General features: G+C 38.7%; 1 protein-coding gene across 6 annotated transcripts in view; it reads left to right on the top strand.

The window, feature by feature from the left end:
* Positions 1–17,182, top strand: part of RIC1 (RIC1 homolog, RAB6A GEF complex partner 1) — a 153,682-nt gene extending 136,500 nt beyond the window's left edge. For all 6 annotated transcript variants that reach the window (XM_077966120.1, XM_015117722.3, XM_015117724.3 and 3 more), the window contains 9 exons: positions 3,992–4,108; positions 4,891–5,619; positions 7,165–7,323; positions 7,410–7,546; positions 9,623–9,909; positions 10,740–10,931; positions 13,200–13,377; positions 13,528–13,716; positions 14,577–17,182. In XM_077966120.1, coding sequence (XP_077822246.1) covers positions 3,992–4,108; positions 4,891–5,619; positions 7,165–7,323; positions 7,410–7,546; positions 9,623–9,909; positions 10,740–10,931; positions 13,200–13,377; positions 13,528–13,716; positions 14,577–14,865 — 2,277 coding nt within the window. In that variant the 3' untranslated portion in view covers positions 14,866–17,182. The remainder of the gene's footprint in view (positions 1–3,991; positions 4,109–4,890; positions 5,620–7,164; positions 7,324–7,409; positions 7,547–9,622; positions 9,910–10,739; positions 10,932–13,199; positions 13,378–13,527; positions 13,717–14,576) is intronic.
* The last annotated feature ends 596 nt before the right edge of the window (positions 17,183–17,778 follow it).

Here is a 17,778-nt window from a genome sequence, read left to right as displayed (position 1 = left end):
GACCCCTAAAATACTTGCAGACAGTTATCATTCCTTGTCTTCTCCTTCTCTCCTCAAACCTCTCTGTCTTCTTATCTGCATGCTAAATACTTCCATATCTCCAACTATTTCATGTGACATACCTCCAACTATTTCATGTGATATTTGTTCTAGACCCCTTAACCATCTTGGTCTCCCTTCTTTTTTTTTTTTTTTTTTTTTTCCTTTTTTCCTTTTTTGAGACAAGAGTCTCACTCTGTCGCCAGGCTGGAGTGCAGTGGCGCAATCTTGGCTCACTGCAACCTCTGCCTCCCACGTTCACGTGATTCTCCTGCCTCGGCCTCCTGAGTAGCTGGGACTACAGGGGTGTGCCATCACGCCCAGCTAATTTTTGTATATTTAGTAGAGACGGGGATTCACCATGTTGGCCAGGATGGTCTCAATCTCTTGACCTCATGATCCACTTACCTCGGCCTTCCAAATTGCTGGGATTACAGGCGTGAGTGACCGTGCTCAGCCTCGGTCTCCCTTCTATAGGTAAAATTGGTTTTCTCCTTTAAAATATAGTTCCCATTTCCTCTGCAAATCATATTTAATGGTAACCAGTTAGTCCTAATTGATAAGGGAATATGCTGTTTTACAGAAGTTTAGATAAAAGGTGTGAAAAAAGCTGTGACAATTTAAAAATCATTTTGCAGTCCTGAGGAACTAATCAATCTTAGCATCACTAAAAATGGGAAAACCAGGTATGGTATGCTTCTTGAGGTGATATAGCATGAAGTTCACAAGAATTATTGCCAAAAATCTTGAACACAAATCAAATCAAGTGTACAGCGTCATCTTCCCTACCACAAGGAAGCAGAATACGAGACATTCCGTTGGACAGCTACAAGTCACTAACATGGGGGAGAAAGAAGCTCATCTTCTAGATTAAATAAGATTTTGAAGCCATAAAAACCAAATGCAGTGGGTAAAACTCATTTGTGAGGCAAATCTGATAATCGTCACCCTACAGAACCAAGTCAGTAAGCTCATTTGTATCTTCATTCAAACAAGCTATGAAAAGACACTGTTGAAACAATTAGGGATATTTAAATACTAATGGGGAGAGAAAGTAGGGAATAATTGTAAATTTTATTGGATGTGATACTAGCATCGTGGCTATGTAAGCAGATGCCCATATATTTTAGGAATGCATATTAAACATGTAGAAGTAAAATGGGTAGCATATCTTACTTGAAAATACTCTGACAAAACTGGAAAAAAAAATAAGGGATGGATGGAGCACATAAGGCAAAATCTTGATAATTGTGAATCTGGATAATGGCAGTGTGGAAGTTCATTATACTATTCTCCCTACTTTTAATCATATTTAAAGTTTTCATATTTAAAAAAGGACTCATATATCCCAGATAGAGTAGGCAACCAGTGGCATCAGTAGTACTGGATACCATATTTAGAGAGGACCTTTCACAAAGAGAAGGTGCTTAATTTGGCTGGAGCAGATTAAGAAGTTAAAATTGACTGATTACCATAGAGGGAAGACAAAGAATGCTAGAGCAAAGTAAGTTTTGATTTAATACTAAAGTTAAAAAAAAAATTGTAGTAACAGTGAAAACTCTTCAACAGCAAGATAGTCTCTCCATGAGAGTGAGCTCCTTGCTACTGAAACTCTCGTGGATAATCATCTGCCAGGGATTTTTTTAGGGTAAGAGATGGAGTTTGGGGTTCCTTCAAATTTAGGATTTTGAGCATACAGGTAGCCCTTGCTTTTTTCTGAAAGCTTTATTAAAGTTGCCTGAGAGTGCTGTTGCAGTCATCTTTAACATTATCAGAAAATGTTGAATGCTAAGATCGGATACTGATAATACCCACTCACTGAAGAAAAGAGAAGTGTACTTTTTTAATGAATTAGTATGAAATACGGTGATATCTACCATCTTAAAACTTAAGGTAGTCATTATAAATATTAGTCATATTGTGGTGAATTACAGTAAATGCCTTTAAGGTCTTTTGAAGTGTTTTAGTGTATGCCAATCCCCAGTCATGCTGTTTTGCTGCAGGTGTTTGTGGTTTTTTTTCCTCTGCTATCTAGCTACATTTTACTGTTATCTAGGTGTCTGACTCTTCTAGTTCCCACACACCTAAATTCCATGTTCGCTTTTCATACCTCCAAATTACTTTCTGGATAGATACCCAATTTTTTTATTTAGTCATTTCTTTATACACAATCCCCTGTAGAATCTGAAAGCAGTAAGCAAGAGTAGTTTGTATAGCCAGGTATTTTGCAACTAGTATAGGGTGGCTGTTGTTTTCTTGATGAACCCTAAATGATATTGGCAGCTTAAATTAATCCTGCCAGCATGCAGCAAAGACTGGGACACAATCCCACAAGTTTTGAACAGTCATTCTTTCCTCCCTGAAATTCTTTCCTTCTGTTTATATAGCATATATAGCATTGTGCTTCCCTATTTCTCTTTTGTTTTCCAGAAGCTCAGGTAATGGCCCGCTGCTCTTTTTTCCCTGGCTACTGTGCCTGAGGAACATCTATCTCCTTCAGTTTACCAGCTTCACCTTTTTTTTTTGAGCTGGAGTCTTGCTTTGTCACCCAGGCTAGAGGGCAGTGGCGTGATCTTGGCTCACTGCAACCTCCGCCTCCCGGGTTCAAGTGATTCTTCTGCCTCAGCCTTCTGAATAGCTGGGATTACAGGCGCCTGCCACCGTGCCTGGCTTATTTTGTATTTTTAGTAGAGACGGAGTTTCACCATCTTGGCCAGGCTGGTCTCAAACTCCTGACCTCGTGATCCACCCGCCTTGGCCTCCCAAAGTGCTGGGATTACAGGTGTGAGCCACTGCGCCCAGCCTGGCCCAGCCTCACCTTTAAGCTTCTGATGCTGGTACAGTCATCTCTGATTTAGTCATTGCTCACATTTTTACCTGGAAGTCTTAAAAAGTTTTTGTTTTTTGTTTTTTGGTTTTTTGGTTTTTTTTCAAATTAAATGAGCCAAAAAGAAAAAGGGAAACTCTTTTGTTTTCCCTTCCCTAATTTCTCTTCCTACCTTCTATCAGTGATAATAACTTCAACTTGTCTAGCACCTCCGCTAACCTGGAAATCGTCTATGGTTCTTCTCTTTTTCTACCTTTCATGTCTAGGATAGCAGTAAGTTCTATTTTTTTAACCAAAAGTTTCCTTCCTCTTTACAGGTGGAAATGACTTGATACCTGAGATTCCTTTTAAAACAGGGCTGCTCAAAGTTTAATGTGCATAATGCTTTAAGTTGGGTGATAGGGCTCAACAGGAAATCATTATACTAGGCTCTCTGAGGTTTGATTGAAATTTTTCATAATAAAAAGGCAGACTATTTTCTCATTTCTGAAGTCAACACCCATGAAATCTGCCTCTCCTCAGTAACCTATCCTGATTAACTCTGATTTTTTAAATAACTGTCTTAATCAAGAGCCATAAGTAGTGGCTTCTTTCCTGCTGCTCTTTTACCTGGCTTTCTAAATCCTCCTTGAAGGGCTGTTACCATCCAGCTTTGTTCTCATAATGTCCCTAGTCTAGCCAGACTGTTCTCACTTTCCCAGTAGTTCCCTGTCTTCGTTTTCATTGCACACTTCTACTAACCCTTACTCTCCCACTTGTGTATGTCTTCCTCATCTGTCAGGTTCCACTGCATCCTTTTAAACTTCCTGTAGTTGTGGCAGATAGATCACTGATCTCTCATTTTGATAAACTTCTAAAGTTCTCTTAGTTTTTTCAGGATAATTCAACTCTGCCCTCATTCTTATGTCACTGGTGGTGTTCATTAATTGCATTATGTGTTAGACTTTGTACCATCCTAGCCAGAAAGCTCCTTGTATTCCCACAGAGCCTAGCAGAATGGCTGTACATAATATAACCTCAATAAACATTGTGTTCTTTAATCTATAAACCTTATGGATTGGGGGGAGATGCAGAAAGCATACTGATACAGAAGTATGAATTTAGCTGCTTTTTCTTAAATTTCAGGCTCGTGGTGCAGAGAGCATTATGTTAAACCTGGCAGGACAGCTCATCATGATGCAGAGGGACAGGTCAGGCCCACAGATCCGGGAGAAGGACAGTAACCCTAACCAAAGGAAACTTGTGAGTAAAGTGCAAATCATTTCTTTTCAAACATTAAGAAGGTATGGGATAAGGATGAAGGAATGAAAGAATTTAGGAGAAGAGTATTTTATGATTTGGAAACGAGAAATTGTAAGTCCATAAAATTAGTCTTAAGCCTCTGGGTGTAAGACTGACTGACTGGAGGATAAGGTCCCAAAATGATCATGAAATGTTCCATACTCCATATGTTACTGCTTAGGCATCATTCATTGCGAATTCTAATGGAAAAAAAAAGGGATAGAGGCCGGGCGCAGTGGCTCATGCCTGTAATCCCAGCTCTTTGGGAGGCCTAGGTGGGCAGATCACGAGGTCAGGAGATCGAGACCATCCTGGCTAATACAGTGAAACCCCGTCTCTACTAAAAATACAAAAAATTAGCCAAGCGCGGTGGCGGGCGCCTGTAGTCCCAGCTACTAGGGAGGCTGAGGCAGGAGAATGCCATGAACCCGGGAGGCGGAGCTTTCAGTGAGCCGAGATTGCGCCACTGTGCTCCAGCCTGGGCGACAGAGCGAGACTCTGTCTCAAAAAATATATATATATAGGGATAGAGTGGTGAAGTTCATGGGGTGTTTTGTTTTTAGATTTAAGTGTATATACTTTAAGAGGCCAGGATACTTTTATTAACTCTAAATAGATTCCCTTGCTTTTCCCAAAAAGATATTATACTATCATTTGAAAGACTTAGTAAACTAGTACCTAGGAACTTAAGAACCTGCAAATTTAATAGGAAAACAACTTGATTCTTGTCTCTCCTTCTCCAGCTGCCATTCTGTCCTCCGGTTGTACTAGCCCAGTCTGTTGAAAGTGTCTGGACAACGTGTCGAGCAAATAAACAGAAACGTCACCTTCTGGAGGCCCTCTGGCTGAGCTGTGGTGGTGCAGGGATGAAAGTTTGGCTCCCTCTCTTCCCTAGGGATCACCGCAAGCCCCATTCCTTCTTGTCCCAGCGGATCATGCTGCCTTTCCACATCAACATTTACCCGCTAGCTGTTCTGTTTGAAGATGCTTTAGTCCTTGGTGCTGTCAATGACACTTTGCTATATGATTCTTTGTATACTCGGAACAATGCTAGAGAACAGCTGGAGGTGCTCTTCCCTTTCTGTGTTGTGGAGAGAACCTCTCAGATCTACCTCCACCACATTCTACGACAACTTCTGGTTAGAAACCTTGGGGAGCAAGCCTTGCTCTTGGCCCAGTCCTGTGCCACATTACCTTACTTCCCTCATGTGCTGGAGCTCATGCTCCATGAAGTACTGGAAGAAGAAGCTACCTCACGGGAGCCCATTCCCGACCCTCTGCTTCCCACTGTGGCAAAATTTATCACCGAGTTCCCCCTCTTCCTGCAGACAGTTGTCCATTGTGCCAGGAAGACTGAATATGCCCTGTGGAATTACCTTTTTGCAGCTGTTGGAAACCCTAAGGACTTGTTTGAGGAATGTTTGATGGCTCAGGATTTGGACACAGCTGCCTCTTACCTTATTATCTTACAGGTAACAATTCTGTTCTTATAAAAGGGCAAGAATTAATGAGCTTAAACTTAGAAAAATAGAAATGTCCTGTTTTGGCACCATGATTGTGTTTAAGGAATTCATATTCAGATTTTCTGTTTATATCTTAAATTTGGAAGAATTCAGACAGATTCCTTTGAATGTCATAAAGTAACATTGCAGAGATATTTTTTCCTGTTTGTGCATAAATAAGCCTAAACAGATTAATGAGTTCAGAGTAGTAGTTTGAAAATTTAATATATTGAAGAAATTTAATATATGTATTAGAATACATATAATAAGAACATGTAAGAAATACTACATAAGATTATTGAAATATTACATAAGAAACATAGCAAAGAAAGTATTATTTGGGATATTAGTGAGTTTGAGCTTCCCACAACAGTAGATTTGTTTCCTTTTAGTGTGCGTTGCGAGGGGACACTTACTAGAGCATGGTCATAACAGAGCACCTTCAGCTAGTCTCCCCAAAGCACGCGGAGAAGGCTCAGGCCTGCCACAGCAAAGACCCTCAGAGCACACGGTTTTTCTCAAAAGAATGGCTTCTTTGCAACTCCTGAAAATTTATTTCATTAGATATTTGACAAAAGGGCTTGACAGTTGGTTATTTGATAGGCTACACTTAAAGATTATTTCCAGTTACTGCAAAGTTGTTTTCATTGATACAAGAAACCAACCATAAACCTGGTTTGAATCTCTGCCTGAAGCAGATTTCCCGTCAGCTTCTTTGCTTCACGACAACGGACTGAAACCAGAAGAGACACTCAGGCAGAGGCCGGGTGGCCTTGAAGTATGATCCATGGCTAGCCCTAAAGAAAAATCCATAGGGGTTTAAAAACAGAATCAAAATAAATGCAGCTGTTTTTTTGGTTCTGGGTCACTCCCTGTAACTTCACTGATCTCCCTGACAATGTAATTTTTTCTGCAGCAGAATTTGTAAGTTGCTACGGATTGACAGTTAATAACTACAATTAAAGTTGTATATTAGGCACCTTTCCATGAAGACCAAGATAGGCAGGTTAAATTTGTGAAAGAAAAATGGAGGAATTCTGAATGTGCAGCAGGACCTTACTACTTGCTATTGCTCAAAGCAAAGATTTTAGTTACATCCTCAGAAAATTCTACAGCAGGTGACAGACCTGACCTTTTTTGGAGTCAGGCAAACCTCCCTTTCTCGTCCTTTTCTGCTGATCTTCAACAATTTACTTAACTGAGTTTCCTCGCTTGTAAAATACAAATGATACGTATATCTGCAGAGTCACTGGGAGATATAAATGAAATAATGAATTAAAGTATATGTATGGTATCTGGCATGTAGTGGGAGTTTAATAAATTATAGTTTACATACACCAGAAGAGTACTTGCCTCGCTTTTGCTTGTATGGTACTTTTTAATCTTGCTATTAAACTAACCCCTGTGGTGGTGTGACTACATTCTTTGAGTTTAGAAAGCTGGAGATAAAGAATTGCTCATATCTTCCCAAATTGTGTAGTATAAAAAGAATGCTGTCCTGGTTGTTTTTTGTAGAATATGGAAGTCCCTGCAGTAAGTAGGCAACATGCTACCCTTCTATTCAACACAGCACTAGAACAAGGCAAGTGGGACCTCTGTCGACACATGATTCGATTTCTTAAAGCCATTGGCTCTGGAGAATCTGAGACACCTCCATCCACACCCACAACTCAGGTTAGTTGGAAAAGTTATACATCTCTAGACCATACACCCATGTGGCATCTTTCTCTAATGGTACTGCATATTGTGTGTAATCCTAGGAACCCAGTTCAAGTGGTGGATTTGAGTTCTTCAGGAATCGAAGCATCAGTTTATCCCAGTCAGCTGAAAATGTTCCTCCGAGTAAATTCAGTTTACAGAAAACATTAAGCATGCCATCTGGTCCCTCTGGAAAAAGGTAAAATAATAAAGAGCCATTACTGCTTTTTGGGCATTCATGACACATTGCATTTCAAGACATTTACAAAATTGGGTCTTAATGGAAACAACTATTTCATCCAGTTGCAGTTTATTTTTCCATTCCCAAAAAGCAGAGACCACACAGAAGGCTTCCCTTTTTTCTTCCTCCCAAGTTCACTTCAGTACCCTTTGAGTAGTTTCTGCCCCTTTTTCTGGAATAGATCTTGATGTACCTGTTCTGAATGTAACAACTTTTGTTTGTTTAAGACAGAGTCTCACTCTGTCACCCAGGCTGGAATGCAGTGGCACCATCTCAGCTCACTGCAATCTCCGCCTCACAGGTTCAAGGGATTCTCTTGCCTCAGCCACCCGAATAGCTGGGATTACAGGCATGTGCTACCACACCCGGCTAATGTTCGTATTTTTAGTAGAGATGGGGTTTCACCATGTTGCCCAGGCTAGTCTCGAGCTCCTGGCCTCAAGGATCTGCCTGCCTCTACTTCCCAAAAGGCCGGAATTATAAGCGTGAGCCACCCTACCTGGCCAAATGCCACAGACTTTTTTTTTCCCCATAAGTTACTGGGGTCCAGGTGGTATTTGGTTACATTAGTAAGTTGTTTAATGGTGATTTGTGAGATTTTGGTGCACCCATCACCCGAGCAGTATACACTGCACTGTATTTGTTGTCTTTTATCCCTCGCACTACTCCCAGCCTTTCCCACAAGTCCCCAAAGTCCATTGTATCATTCTTATGCCTTTGTGTCCTCATAGTTTAGCTCCCACATATCAGTGAGAACATACAATGTTTGGTTTTCCATTCCTGAGTTACTTCACTTAGAATAATACTCTCCAGTTTCATCAGGTCATTGCAAATGCTGTTAATTCGTTCCTTTTTATGGCTGAGTAGTATTCCATCATATATACGTATGTACGACAGTTTCTTTATCCACTTGTTGATTGATGGGCATTTGGGTTGGTTCCACAATTTTGCAGTTGTGAATTGTGCTGCTATAAACATGCGTGTGCAAGTATCTTTTTTGAATAATGCCTTCTTTTCCTCTGGGTAGATCCCCAGTAGTGGGATTGCTGAATCAAATAGTAGTTCTACTTTTAGTTCTTTAAGGAATCTCCACCCTGTTTTCCATAGCAGCTGTACTAGTTTACATTCCCACTAGCAGTGTAGAAGTGTTCCCTGATCACCACATCCATGCCAACATCTACTGTTTTTTGATTATGGTCATTCTTGCAGGAGTAAGGTGGCATTGCATTGTGGTTTTGATTTGAAAATGCAACAGACTTTTAAATTACCTCTGATGATAGAGGACGCAAGTAAAAAGGAAGATAGATAAATCTGTAGGTAATCCAAAAGCCTTCTTAAAGTCAGTAATTTTACCTGTCCTTCTAATTATACCTTTTGATAAAAAATCAAAATAAAAATTTAGTGCTAATGCATTTGACCTATTGATTAGAGAAGTTATTAAACAGTGGAGGAGCCAAATGAATTGTACCTGTAGTCCCAACTACTTGGGAGGCTGAGGTGGGGAAGATAGCTTGAACCCAGGAGTTTGAGGTTGCAGTGAGCTATGATCACACCACTGCACTCCAGACTGGGTGACATTGTGAAACCTTGTCATTTAAGGAAAAAAAAATTGGTTTTCTTTTCATGTCTGCATGACTCACACTGAGAAATTTAAATTCACTTTGCCTCTCTATCCTTAGTTTCTTTGATGTGCTCTCCTTCCCTCTTTTCATTGGGCTTTTCAAATACGGCATAGGTTTGCTGCCTTTCTTTCCATCACCCACCTGTCACCTGCTTCCTAGTCTGACTTCTTCCATCCCCCTTTTCCTGTTCCCTGTATTCATTCTAGAGATGTGTCTTAAAGAGCCTACTGTGTTCCGAGGGTTGTGGTGTAACACGGAGGAGAAGCGCTGATACTTTATCATCATTGTCAATCAGAATTAGATCGTGAATCTCTTATCTCCTTGTCAGCTTTATCAGTACCTCTGTGTAATTAAGTATGTGAAATCCTCCAGTAAAGATTATTCTGTAGCTTTCTTGTGTTTCCACTTACAGATGGAGCAAAGACAGTGACTGTGCTGAGAACATGTATATTGACATGATGCTCTGGAGACATGCTCGGCGCCTCTTAGAAGATGTGAGGTTAAAGGACCTTGGCTGCTTTGCAGCCCAGCTGGGCTTTGAACTAATTAGTTGGCTGTGCAAAGAACGTACCCGAGCTGCCCGGGTAGACAACTTTGTAATAGCCCTGAAGAGACTCCATAAAGATTTCCTGTGGCCACTTCCAATCATCCCAGCCTCTTCTATCAGTTCTCCTTTCAAAAATGGAAAATACCGAACTGGTAATGTAGACTTCATGTCACTTGTACAAGAAGAATTGTATTTTACTCCATGTATTTACACATTTTGCTGTTAGTTGATATTCAAGGAATTATTTTCATTCCAAACTTAGGAGTGGATAAAAGCCAACTTTTTGTACATGAGTTGGAATGCCAACTATTTGACCAAGGATGTAAATAAAGTAGAACCTATGTCTCTAAGTCTTGTGACCTTGAAGTCTAATTGAAAAATCTAATCATTCTTGGATTATAAAAAAGTTGAGAACTGCCTGAATATAAAAGCTACCATGCTTATGTTATTGTGGGAAAGAGTTCTGGAATCAGATAGACATGGACCTCAAAATAAGCTGACAGAACTCACTCGAGGGGAACAGTAAAGGCCACCTTCTAAAGTAGGAGAGGACAAACTGAAAATGTATATTTTGGTGAAAGAAAAGTTTAAAGTTTTTAAATTCAGGTCTTTTTATGAAGACTGTTCTAATTATTATTTATGAATATTGAAACCAAAACTTTTAACGTTGGCATTTAGAAACTTCATGTTATCTTAAGAACCAAAGCAAATCACTTAGAAGATCAACATAATAAAGTTTTGCCTAGCTCCAGTAAGAGATACAATGATATAACTGTTAGGTGGCATTGTATGGTCAGTTCATTGTTACACAATCCCACGTCTCTAGTTTTGGGGTGGCTGATACAGTGTAAGACAGTAATTGCCTTTAAACTGTTCTTATTGAGTAGGCACATGGGGGAAGCTAAAAGAGCTGAACTGAAAATGTCAGTGCGTGCATCTTGAGTTTCTTCCTCCATTTTTTGTTTTCGGACCCACTCTGCAGTGGGAGAGCAGCTGTTAAAGTCTCAATCAGCTGACCCATTTTTAAACCTTGAGATGGATGCTGGCATCTCCAACATCCAGCGAAGTCAGAGCTGGCTCACCAACATTGGCCCCACCCATCATGAGATAGACACAGCTTCATCCCATGGACCACAGATGCAAGATGCCTTCTTGTCACCTTTATCTAATAAAGGTAAATGTCATTTTAAGTCCTGGCTGTTCTTCAGTTCCTTTGAAGAAAGTTTATGTGCTACAGCACTTCAGAGATCGACCTTCACTCTTTTTCTGTCGTGATGGAGGATTAACCATTTGTATCCACTGGAGAGGTAGACAGTTTGTAGAACAAGGCCAAATTGGCCTTGACTGTACTTTGCCATATTTATTTTACGTGAACAAAATAAATAGTACAGATCAATAGATGAATCTTTGTAAATCAGTTTTGCTGATAAGGAAACACTTTGAGCTCCAAATAAGCAAAATGTGTTATCCTCATATAAAGAATTCCATTTTTATCGTAATTAGATGTGGATCATAAAAAATTTTACTCCATTATCATTTTTATATTTTTTATTTCTTTTTCTTTTGGAATATGTGAGGAGGTAAGGTTTTTTATTTCTTAAAAATTTGTGGACATTTGCTTTTGCTCTTGCTATATAAGTTCCTACATAATATCCTTGATTTTGCCTCTTGGTCTTAAAAGCTTGTAATATTTACTATCTGGCCCTTTTACAAAAAAATGTACACCAACCTCTGCTCTATAGTAATGGGTAAATTACAAACTGAAGAGCTTTTGAAGCAATGTGTATTGGCATAGGGTTATACAGTATAGGAGCTTAAACAACAATTGAAGTTTTTGGTTTTTTAGTGACCAGGCATTTGTCTAATGTTTGATTATCAGTCTGCCATCACTATTACCTGAGCTTCTGCTATGTGAGGAGGCTTACAGATCTCATCAGTTTTTTTAAAAAAATTGTGGTAGAATACACAATTTAACAGCCTAACCATTTTTAAGCGAAGTTTGTAGTGTTACACCCACATTGTTCTGCAATCAACCTCCAGAACGCTCTTCATCTTCAAAATGAAAACTCTGTATATGTTATTTAATAACAACTCCCCATCCTTCTTCCCCCAGCCACTGGCAACCACCATTTTATTTTTTCTCTCTCTGAATTTGACTGTTCTAGGTACTTCATATAAGGAAATCATATAGTGTTTGTCTTTTTGTGACCAGCTTATTTCACTTAGCATAATGTCCTCACGTTCATCTGTGTTGGAGCATGTTTTATTCATTTGTATGCAGAAACCATGTTTTGTGTATTCGGATGATGATGGACACTTGGGTTGCTTTTAGTTTTGGCTATTGTGAATTATGCTGCTATGAACGTGGGTATATAATATTTCTGTGAGACTGTTTTCAGTTCTTTTGGGTGTATATATCCAGAAATGGGACTGCTGGGTCACAATTCTACTTGCAGTTTTTTTGAGGAATTGCCATAATGTTTCTCATAGCAATTGCACCATTTTATATTCTCAGCAGTGGACAAGGGTTCTATTTTCTCCACATCTCACCAACACTCACTTTCAGTTTTTTGATAGTAGTCATCCTAATGGTTGTGGGATGGTACCATTACTTTACGAAACTTTTTTAAAGAGATAATTTCAAATATATTAAAAAGTAGAGATAATATAGTGGGGTTCCCCTCCTTCCCCCATGTGGCCGTCACTCAGCTTACATCACTAATGGCCACACTTGTTTGGTGTACCTCCCCCTCTTGTATTAACTGAAGAAAATCCATAATATATTAGCTATAAATATTTCAGTATTTTTCCTACAAGGACTCTTGAAGAATTATGACCGAAATACCATTATCATCCCTATAAAAATTTGATGATTCCTTGATACCATCAAATATCCAATAAGTATTCAGATTTCTAATTTTCATAAACATCAAAATTTTGTATAGGTCAAGATTTAAGTAAGGTTCACATATTGTGATTGTGTTCTTAATTCTCAAGTGGATGTTCCCCCACCATCTCCTTTTCCCTTCCTTGCAGTTTATTCATGGAAGAAATTTGATTTTGTGGATTTTCTCACAATAATGATTTTGCTTATTACATCTTCATGGTTTAGTTGAACAGTTTCCTCTGTATTTCCTGTAAATTAGTAGCTGAATGTAAAGACTTGGTCAAATTCTAGCTAGATTTTGCTGAGGGAGCTGGAGAAGACTGCTTCATAGGTGGTGGTAGTATGTTTTTCCATCTAAAGGTACATAATGTCTGGTTATCTAATTCTTTCTTTAAATATCTTCTATGTTCACATGGTAATTTTAGCCATGGATTTCATGTTTTAGTTTCAAGAGTCTGAGAAATCAACATCTGAGGAACAGCTAATATTTAAAATTAAAAGAAAATATATTTTCTCCAAGAAGCTGGTTTGTAACTTTTGGCAATTCTTCATCAGGTGATGAATGCAGTATTGGTTCAGCCACAGACTTGACTGAAAGTAGCTCCATGGTGGATGGAGAGTGGACGATGGTGGATGAAAATTTCTCTACACTCAGTTTAACTCAGTCAGAGCTGGAGCACATTTCCATGGAGTTGGCCAGTAAAGGGCCTCATAAATCCCAGGTCCAGCTTCGGTGAGTTTCTTGGCTATTTGAAATCACAGAATGCCTACTCAGAGTATTTGGGCAAATAGGTATGGGGCTACTTTCCTAAGAATCATTGTACTTCTGTACATCTTATAGAGCCTGCTTAGCATAAATCATTTTGTTTCTGCTTATATTTAGATATTTGCTACACATTTTCATGGAGGCAGGGTGCCTGGACTGGTGCATTGTTATAGGCCTGATTCTTAGAGAATCTTCAATAATCAATCAGATTTTGGTTATTACACAGTCTTCAGAGGTAGATGGAGAGATGTTACAGAACATAAAGACAGGGCTACATGCAGTAGACCGATGGGCCTCGACAGACTGGTAAGTGCTGCTTTCCTTAGGATTGGTGTCCTTCCATGTCTTTTGGTGAATCCTGTCCTTTCACATTAAGGCTTAGTTATGGTTCATGTATTTTATTTTATTATATATTATTTATGTTCATTTTTAAGCTACTTTCTTTAATAATCATTCTATACCCAGCTATTTAAATGAATATCCATCAAATAAAGTTACACTGTTGGTCAGTGTATAATTTATAGTGTGAATGTGTATCACTGACTTAAGATTGATGCAGTGCAAATGAGCTTAGAATTAGACTGGAACTTCAGATTTGCAGCCCTGTGGAATTTAAAGCAATAGTCTAAAAATATCTACTTGAAAAGATTCAAAGTTAAGGTCCATGTGAATTTAACATTCCATGACAGTTACAAGCAAATCCAAATTAGAGTTGTGGTGGCAGTTAAGAGCCTTGGACTCTAGCCCTGTCTTTATTACCAGTTATGTGTGTATTCAGAGCTAGTTAATTCCCTTACTTGGATCTGGTTTTCCTTAATTGCTAAATGCATTTAGGTTAAATGTTGTCTGAAGGTCCTTTTTCAAGTCTAAGCTCCTGTTGGCCTTTCAATTGTAAAATATAATTTTTAGTTTTAATACTAGTTCTAAAACATCAGCCTTTGCCCCTAGTGCTTAGAAACTTAAGCCTAAGGCTTATGCAATGTGTAACCCCCTCTGCTGGGCAGGACACCCAAGAAGCCCTTCCTCCCTACCTTCTTTGCCTCCTATCTCCCCTCCTAATCTATCATTGTCCTTATCATATCAATGTTTAGTAGAAGTTCACCCGTAACATTCTACCAAACCTTTTGAATTATGGCAGAGGAGCTAATTTTTTTTTCTCTACATAGTCCTGGATATAAGCCATTTTTAAACATCATTAAGCCACAACTGCAGAAGCTCAGTGAGATAACAGAAGAGCAGGTTCAGCCAGATGCCTTCCAGCCAGTAACTGTGGGTAAGACTCCTGAACAGACTAGCCCCCGGGCAGAGGAGAGCAGAGGCTCCTCCAGCCATGGAAGCATCCCCCAGGGAGAAGCTGGAAGCAGCAGTATGGTCAGCCGGAAAGAGGAGGACACAGCCCAAGCAGAGGAGGAAGAACCTTTTCAGGATGGGACTTATGACTGTTCTGTGTCCTAACAACAGCGAGGTTCCGTCACAAAGGGGCAGTATTAATTAGCAGCAGCGTGCAACTCAGTACGTTGTAACACAGTTCGATGATTTAACAGGAGAACTCAGTTCAGAGACTCTTTGGTAAGTATTATTAGATTTTAAATAATTCTTTCTTGTCTAAGAAATCTTTTTGACTCCATAAAAATGTGATAAAAAGCATCTTTAATAAAAAATTTTTAAGCTGCAGTGAAAAGTATTGTACAGATGTACATGAGAATATTTTGGTTTTACTCAAAGGTTGGTAGCTTTTAAACCACAGGAATTGTTTTGCCCCAGGTGAGCTTACTTTTTCACTACTTACATCTTCTCACGTTTCCCAGTTCTGCATTATGTCCAGACTGCTTTTTAAAAAATAAATGCTAAGGTGCTTGCTGTAGTTTATCAGGTACTTGAGCTACCTGTTTGCTCCCTTGGATAGAGCTGGACTCCTTAATCAGTCCTCCTGAATAGATACCTACCCTGGGGCACAGTATGTGCCAGTGTGATGGAAACATTCTCCTTGGCTTTACTAGCCAGTTAAGTCCCAGTCCAGAATTGATGGAAGCTATTTACCTATGAGTTAATGTGCTTGTTTTAGCAAGCTTGATTCTCATTAGATCAATGTGGGCAGAGGTCTGAGGGGGGTTCTTCTCAATTATGCTGTTAGATACCACTAAACTATTTTGTATTAAAGAACAGTATCTTTTTGTGAATACTCTTGTGTAAATATACTCAAAGGCACTGTTCATATTTTTAGGACTTGTATTATAATTTGCAAGGTTTTAATGCTGGATTCTGCATGTCTACACATACAAAGACAGGGCTTGCTCCTCTGCAAAACTGAGGAAGACAGGTTTATTGGCTTGGTCATGAAGTAACAGAAATGGTCACACTGATCATGAAATGCAGCAGGTTTTGTGCAAATTAACGTAGTTTCTTATTTATTGCTTTTGTAAATTGAATAAAGATGGACTTCTATGTAAATAGACTGCTGAATCCTGTATTATCACGGCTACTAAAAATTAGTGTGTAAAGAATACATTCTTCATTGTAAACTTAAAATATTTTATGTAATTCTAGAAATGACTTAAATTTGTTTTCATACATTATGAAAACAACTGCATACTCCTTAATTGCTTTAGATTAAACACCCATCCACTGTATGTAATTCTAATTACCTTATAACAGTATTAAGACAGCTTGTTTGTACTGTGCAATTTGAACAAGGAATGCAATGTTATTTTTTACAAAAAACAAACTTGTTTATTTTTATAATAACGATGTATTTGATGTGGACCAAATTCGTACCACTATCTAAAACAGCCTCTTTTCTCATAGTGCAATTGTAGTTTAGAAACAAAACTTGGTCCTCTCTCCTTGCTTTTTAAAGTAAATGGCTAGATTTAGTTGTCTTAGCCACGTTTCCTTTGAAGAGAAACTCAAAACCATTTTGAAACTGCTTAGTTCAGAATGCATCAAAGTATTTAAAATTACTGAGTTGGGTAATTTACTATCATTTACTTTTTACATTACAAGTGCAATAATATTTCATAAAATAAAACTTCCGAATGGGTGGAGTATGTGATTATTGGTACCTGGTCCTTCTGGTGCTATTTTTATTTAAGTCTTTATTTCAAACCACCTTTCCCTGAATCTTAAGATAATGTTTTGCATGTGAGTACATGCAGCCCAGCAAGAAACTAAACAACTCTCTTCTCCTGTCCTAGTCCATTAAGGAGAAGAACCAGCATTGCTTTTGTGTTTGGTGTGAACATTCAGTCAATAAAAATGATTTACCATTATAAAGAGCTGTGATCTTTTCAAGTATCTGAAATAAAACACTGTGCTGCTGAGTTCATCTCACATTCTTGAAAGCAGGGCACCAGTAAGGTAACTGTATTCCTGTGGGTTAGGCCGTGAATGAATCTTTTCTTTTATACAATATTCTTTTACAACTAATAGAGATAGGAGGCCCCAAGGCAAGAAGGTTGGCAGGTTCACAGAAAATTTGGTAATTTATTTGTTATATACTTTAATTTTTAAAAACCCATTTTTATTTTGTTGTGTTGTTTGGTTCACATATCAACTGTTTAAGCCATAATTTTAGCCAATGAATTTAAATATTCGGTATAACTATTTGAGGTTTACTAGATGCATTTATTAATAAATTATTTGCTGAAACCAAAAGAAGAAGTCATTGGGGTGTGGGAATAAAATCAACCTTTGCTTGTAATTAAAGTTGCTGCTATTTCTGTAATGTGTATTTTTTTCCCCTTGATAAAGGGCAATAAAACCATTACACAAACTTTGGTTTATTCATCATCTCAGGTTAACAAAAGCCACAAAAATCATCTTTTCATTATATAATTCTGCTTCTTAGAATTTTCCTTATGAAATGAAATTCAGACAGATTTATTTAAAATATTTATTTAGGCCGGGCACGGTGGCTCAAGCCTGTAATCCCAGCACTTTGGGAGGCCGAGACGGGCGGAACACGAGGTCAGGAGATCGAGACCATCCTGGCTAACACGGTGAAACCCCATCTCTACTAAAAAATACAAAAAATTAGCCGGGTGTGGTGGCGGGCGCCTGTAGTCCCAGCTGCTCGAGAGGCTGAGGCAGGAGAATGGCTTGAACCCGAGAGGCGGAGATTGCAGTGAGCTGAGATCCAGCCACTGCACTCCAGCCTGGGCGACAGAGTGAGACTCCGTCCCAAAAATAAATAAATAAATAAAAATAAAATTTTAAAATATTTATTTATATGTAGATTTAGAATGAGAGCATCAAGAGTTGGCAACATCCTAGATGCCTGACAATAAAATATTGGAGGAAACAGCCCATGTTGATGACATGGAAAATGTTCAAAATATAATGAAGGAATGACAGAAAATTATATATACC

The sequence above is a fragment of the Macaca mulatta genome, chromosome 15 (assembly GCF_049350105.2).
Source record: "Macaca mulatta isolate MMU2019108-1 chromosome 15, T2T-MMU8v2.0, whole genome shotgun sequence".
In the NCBI taxonomy this organism is placed as follows: Eukaryota; Metazoa; Chordata; class Mammalia; order Primates; family Cercopithecidae; genus Macaca; species Macaca mulatta.
Note: the sequence above shows the minus strand (reverse complement) of the source record. Positions and strands in the feature narration are given on the sequence as shown.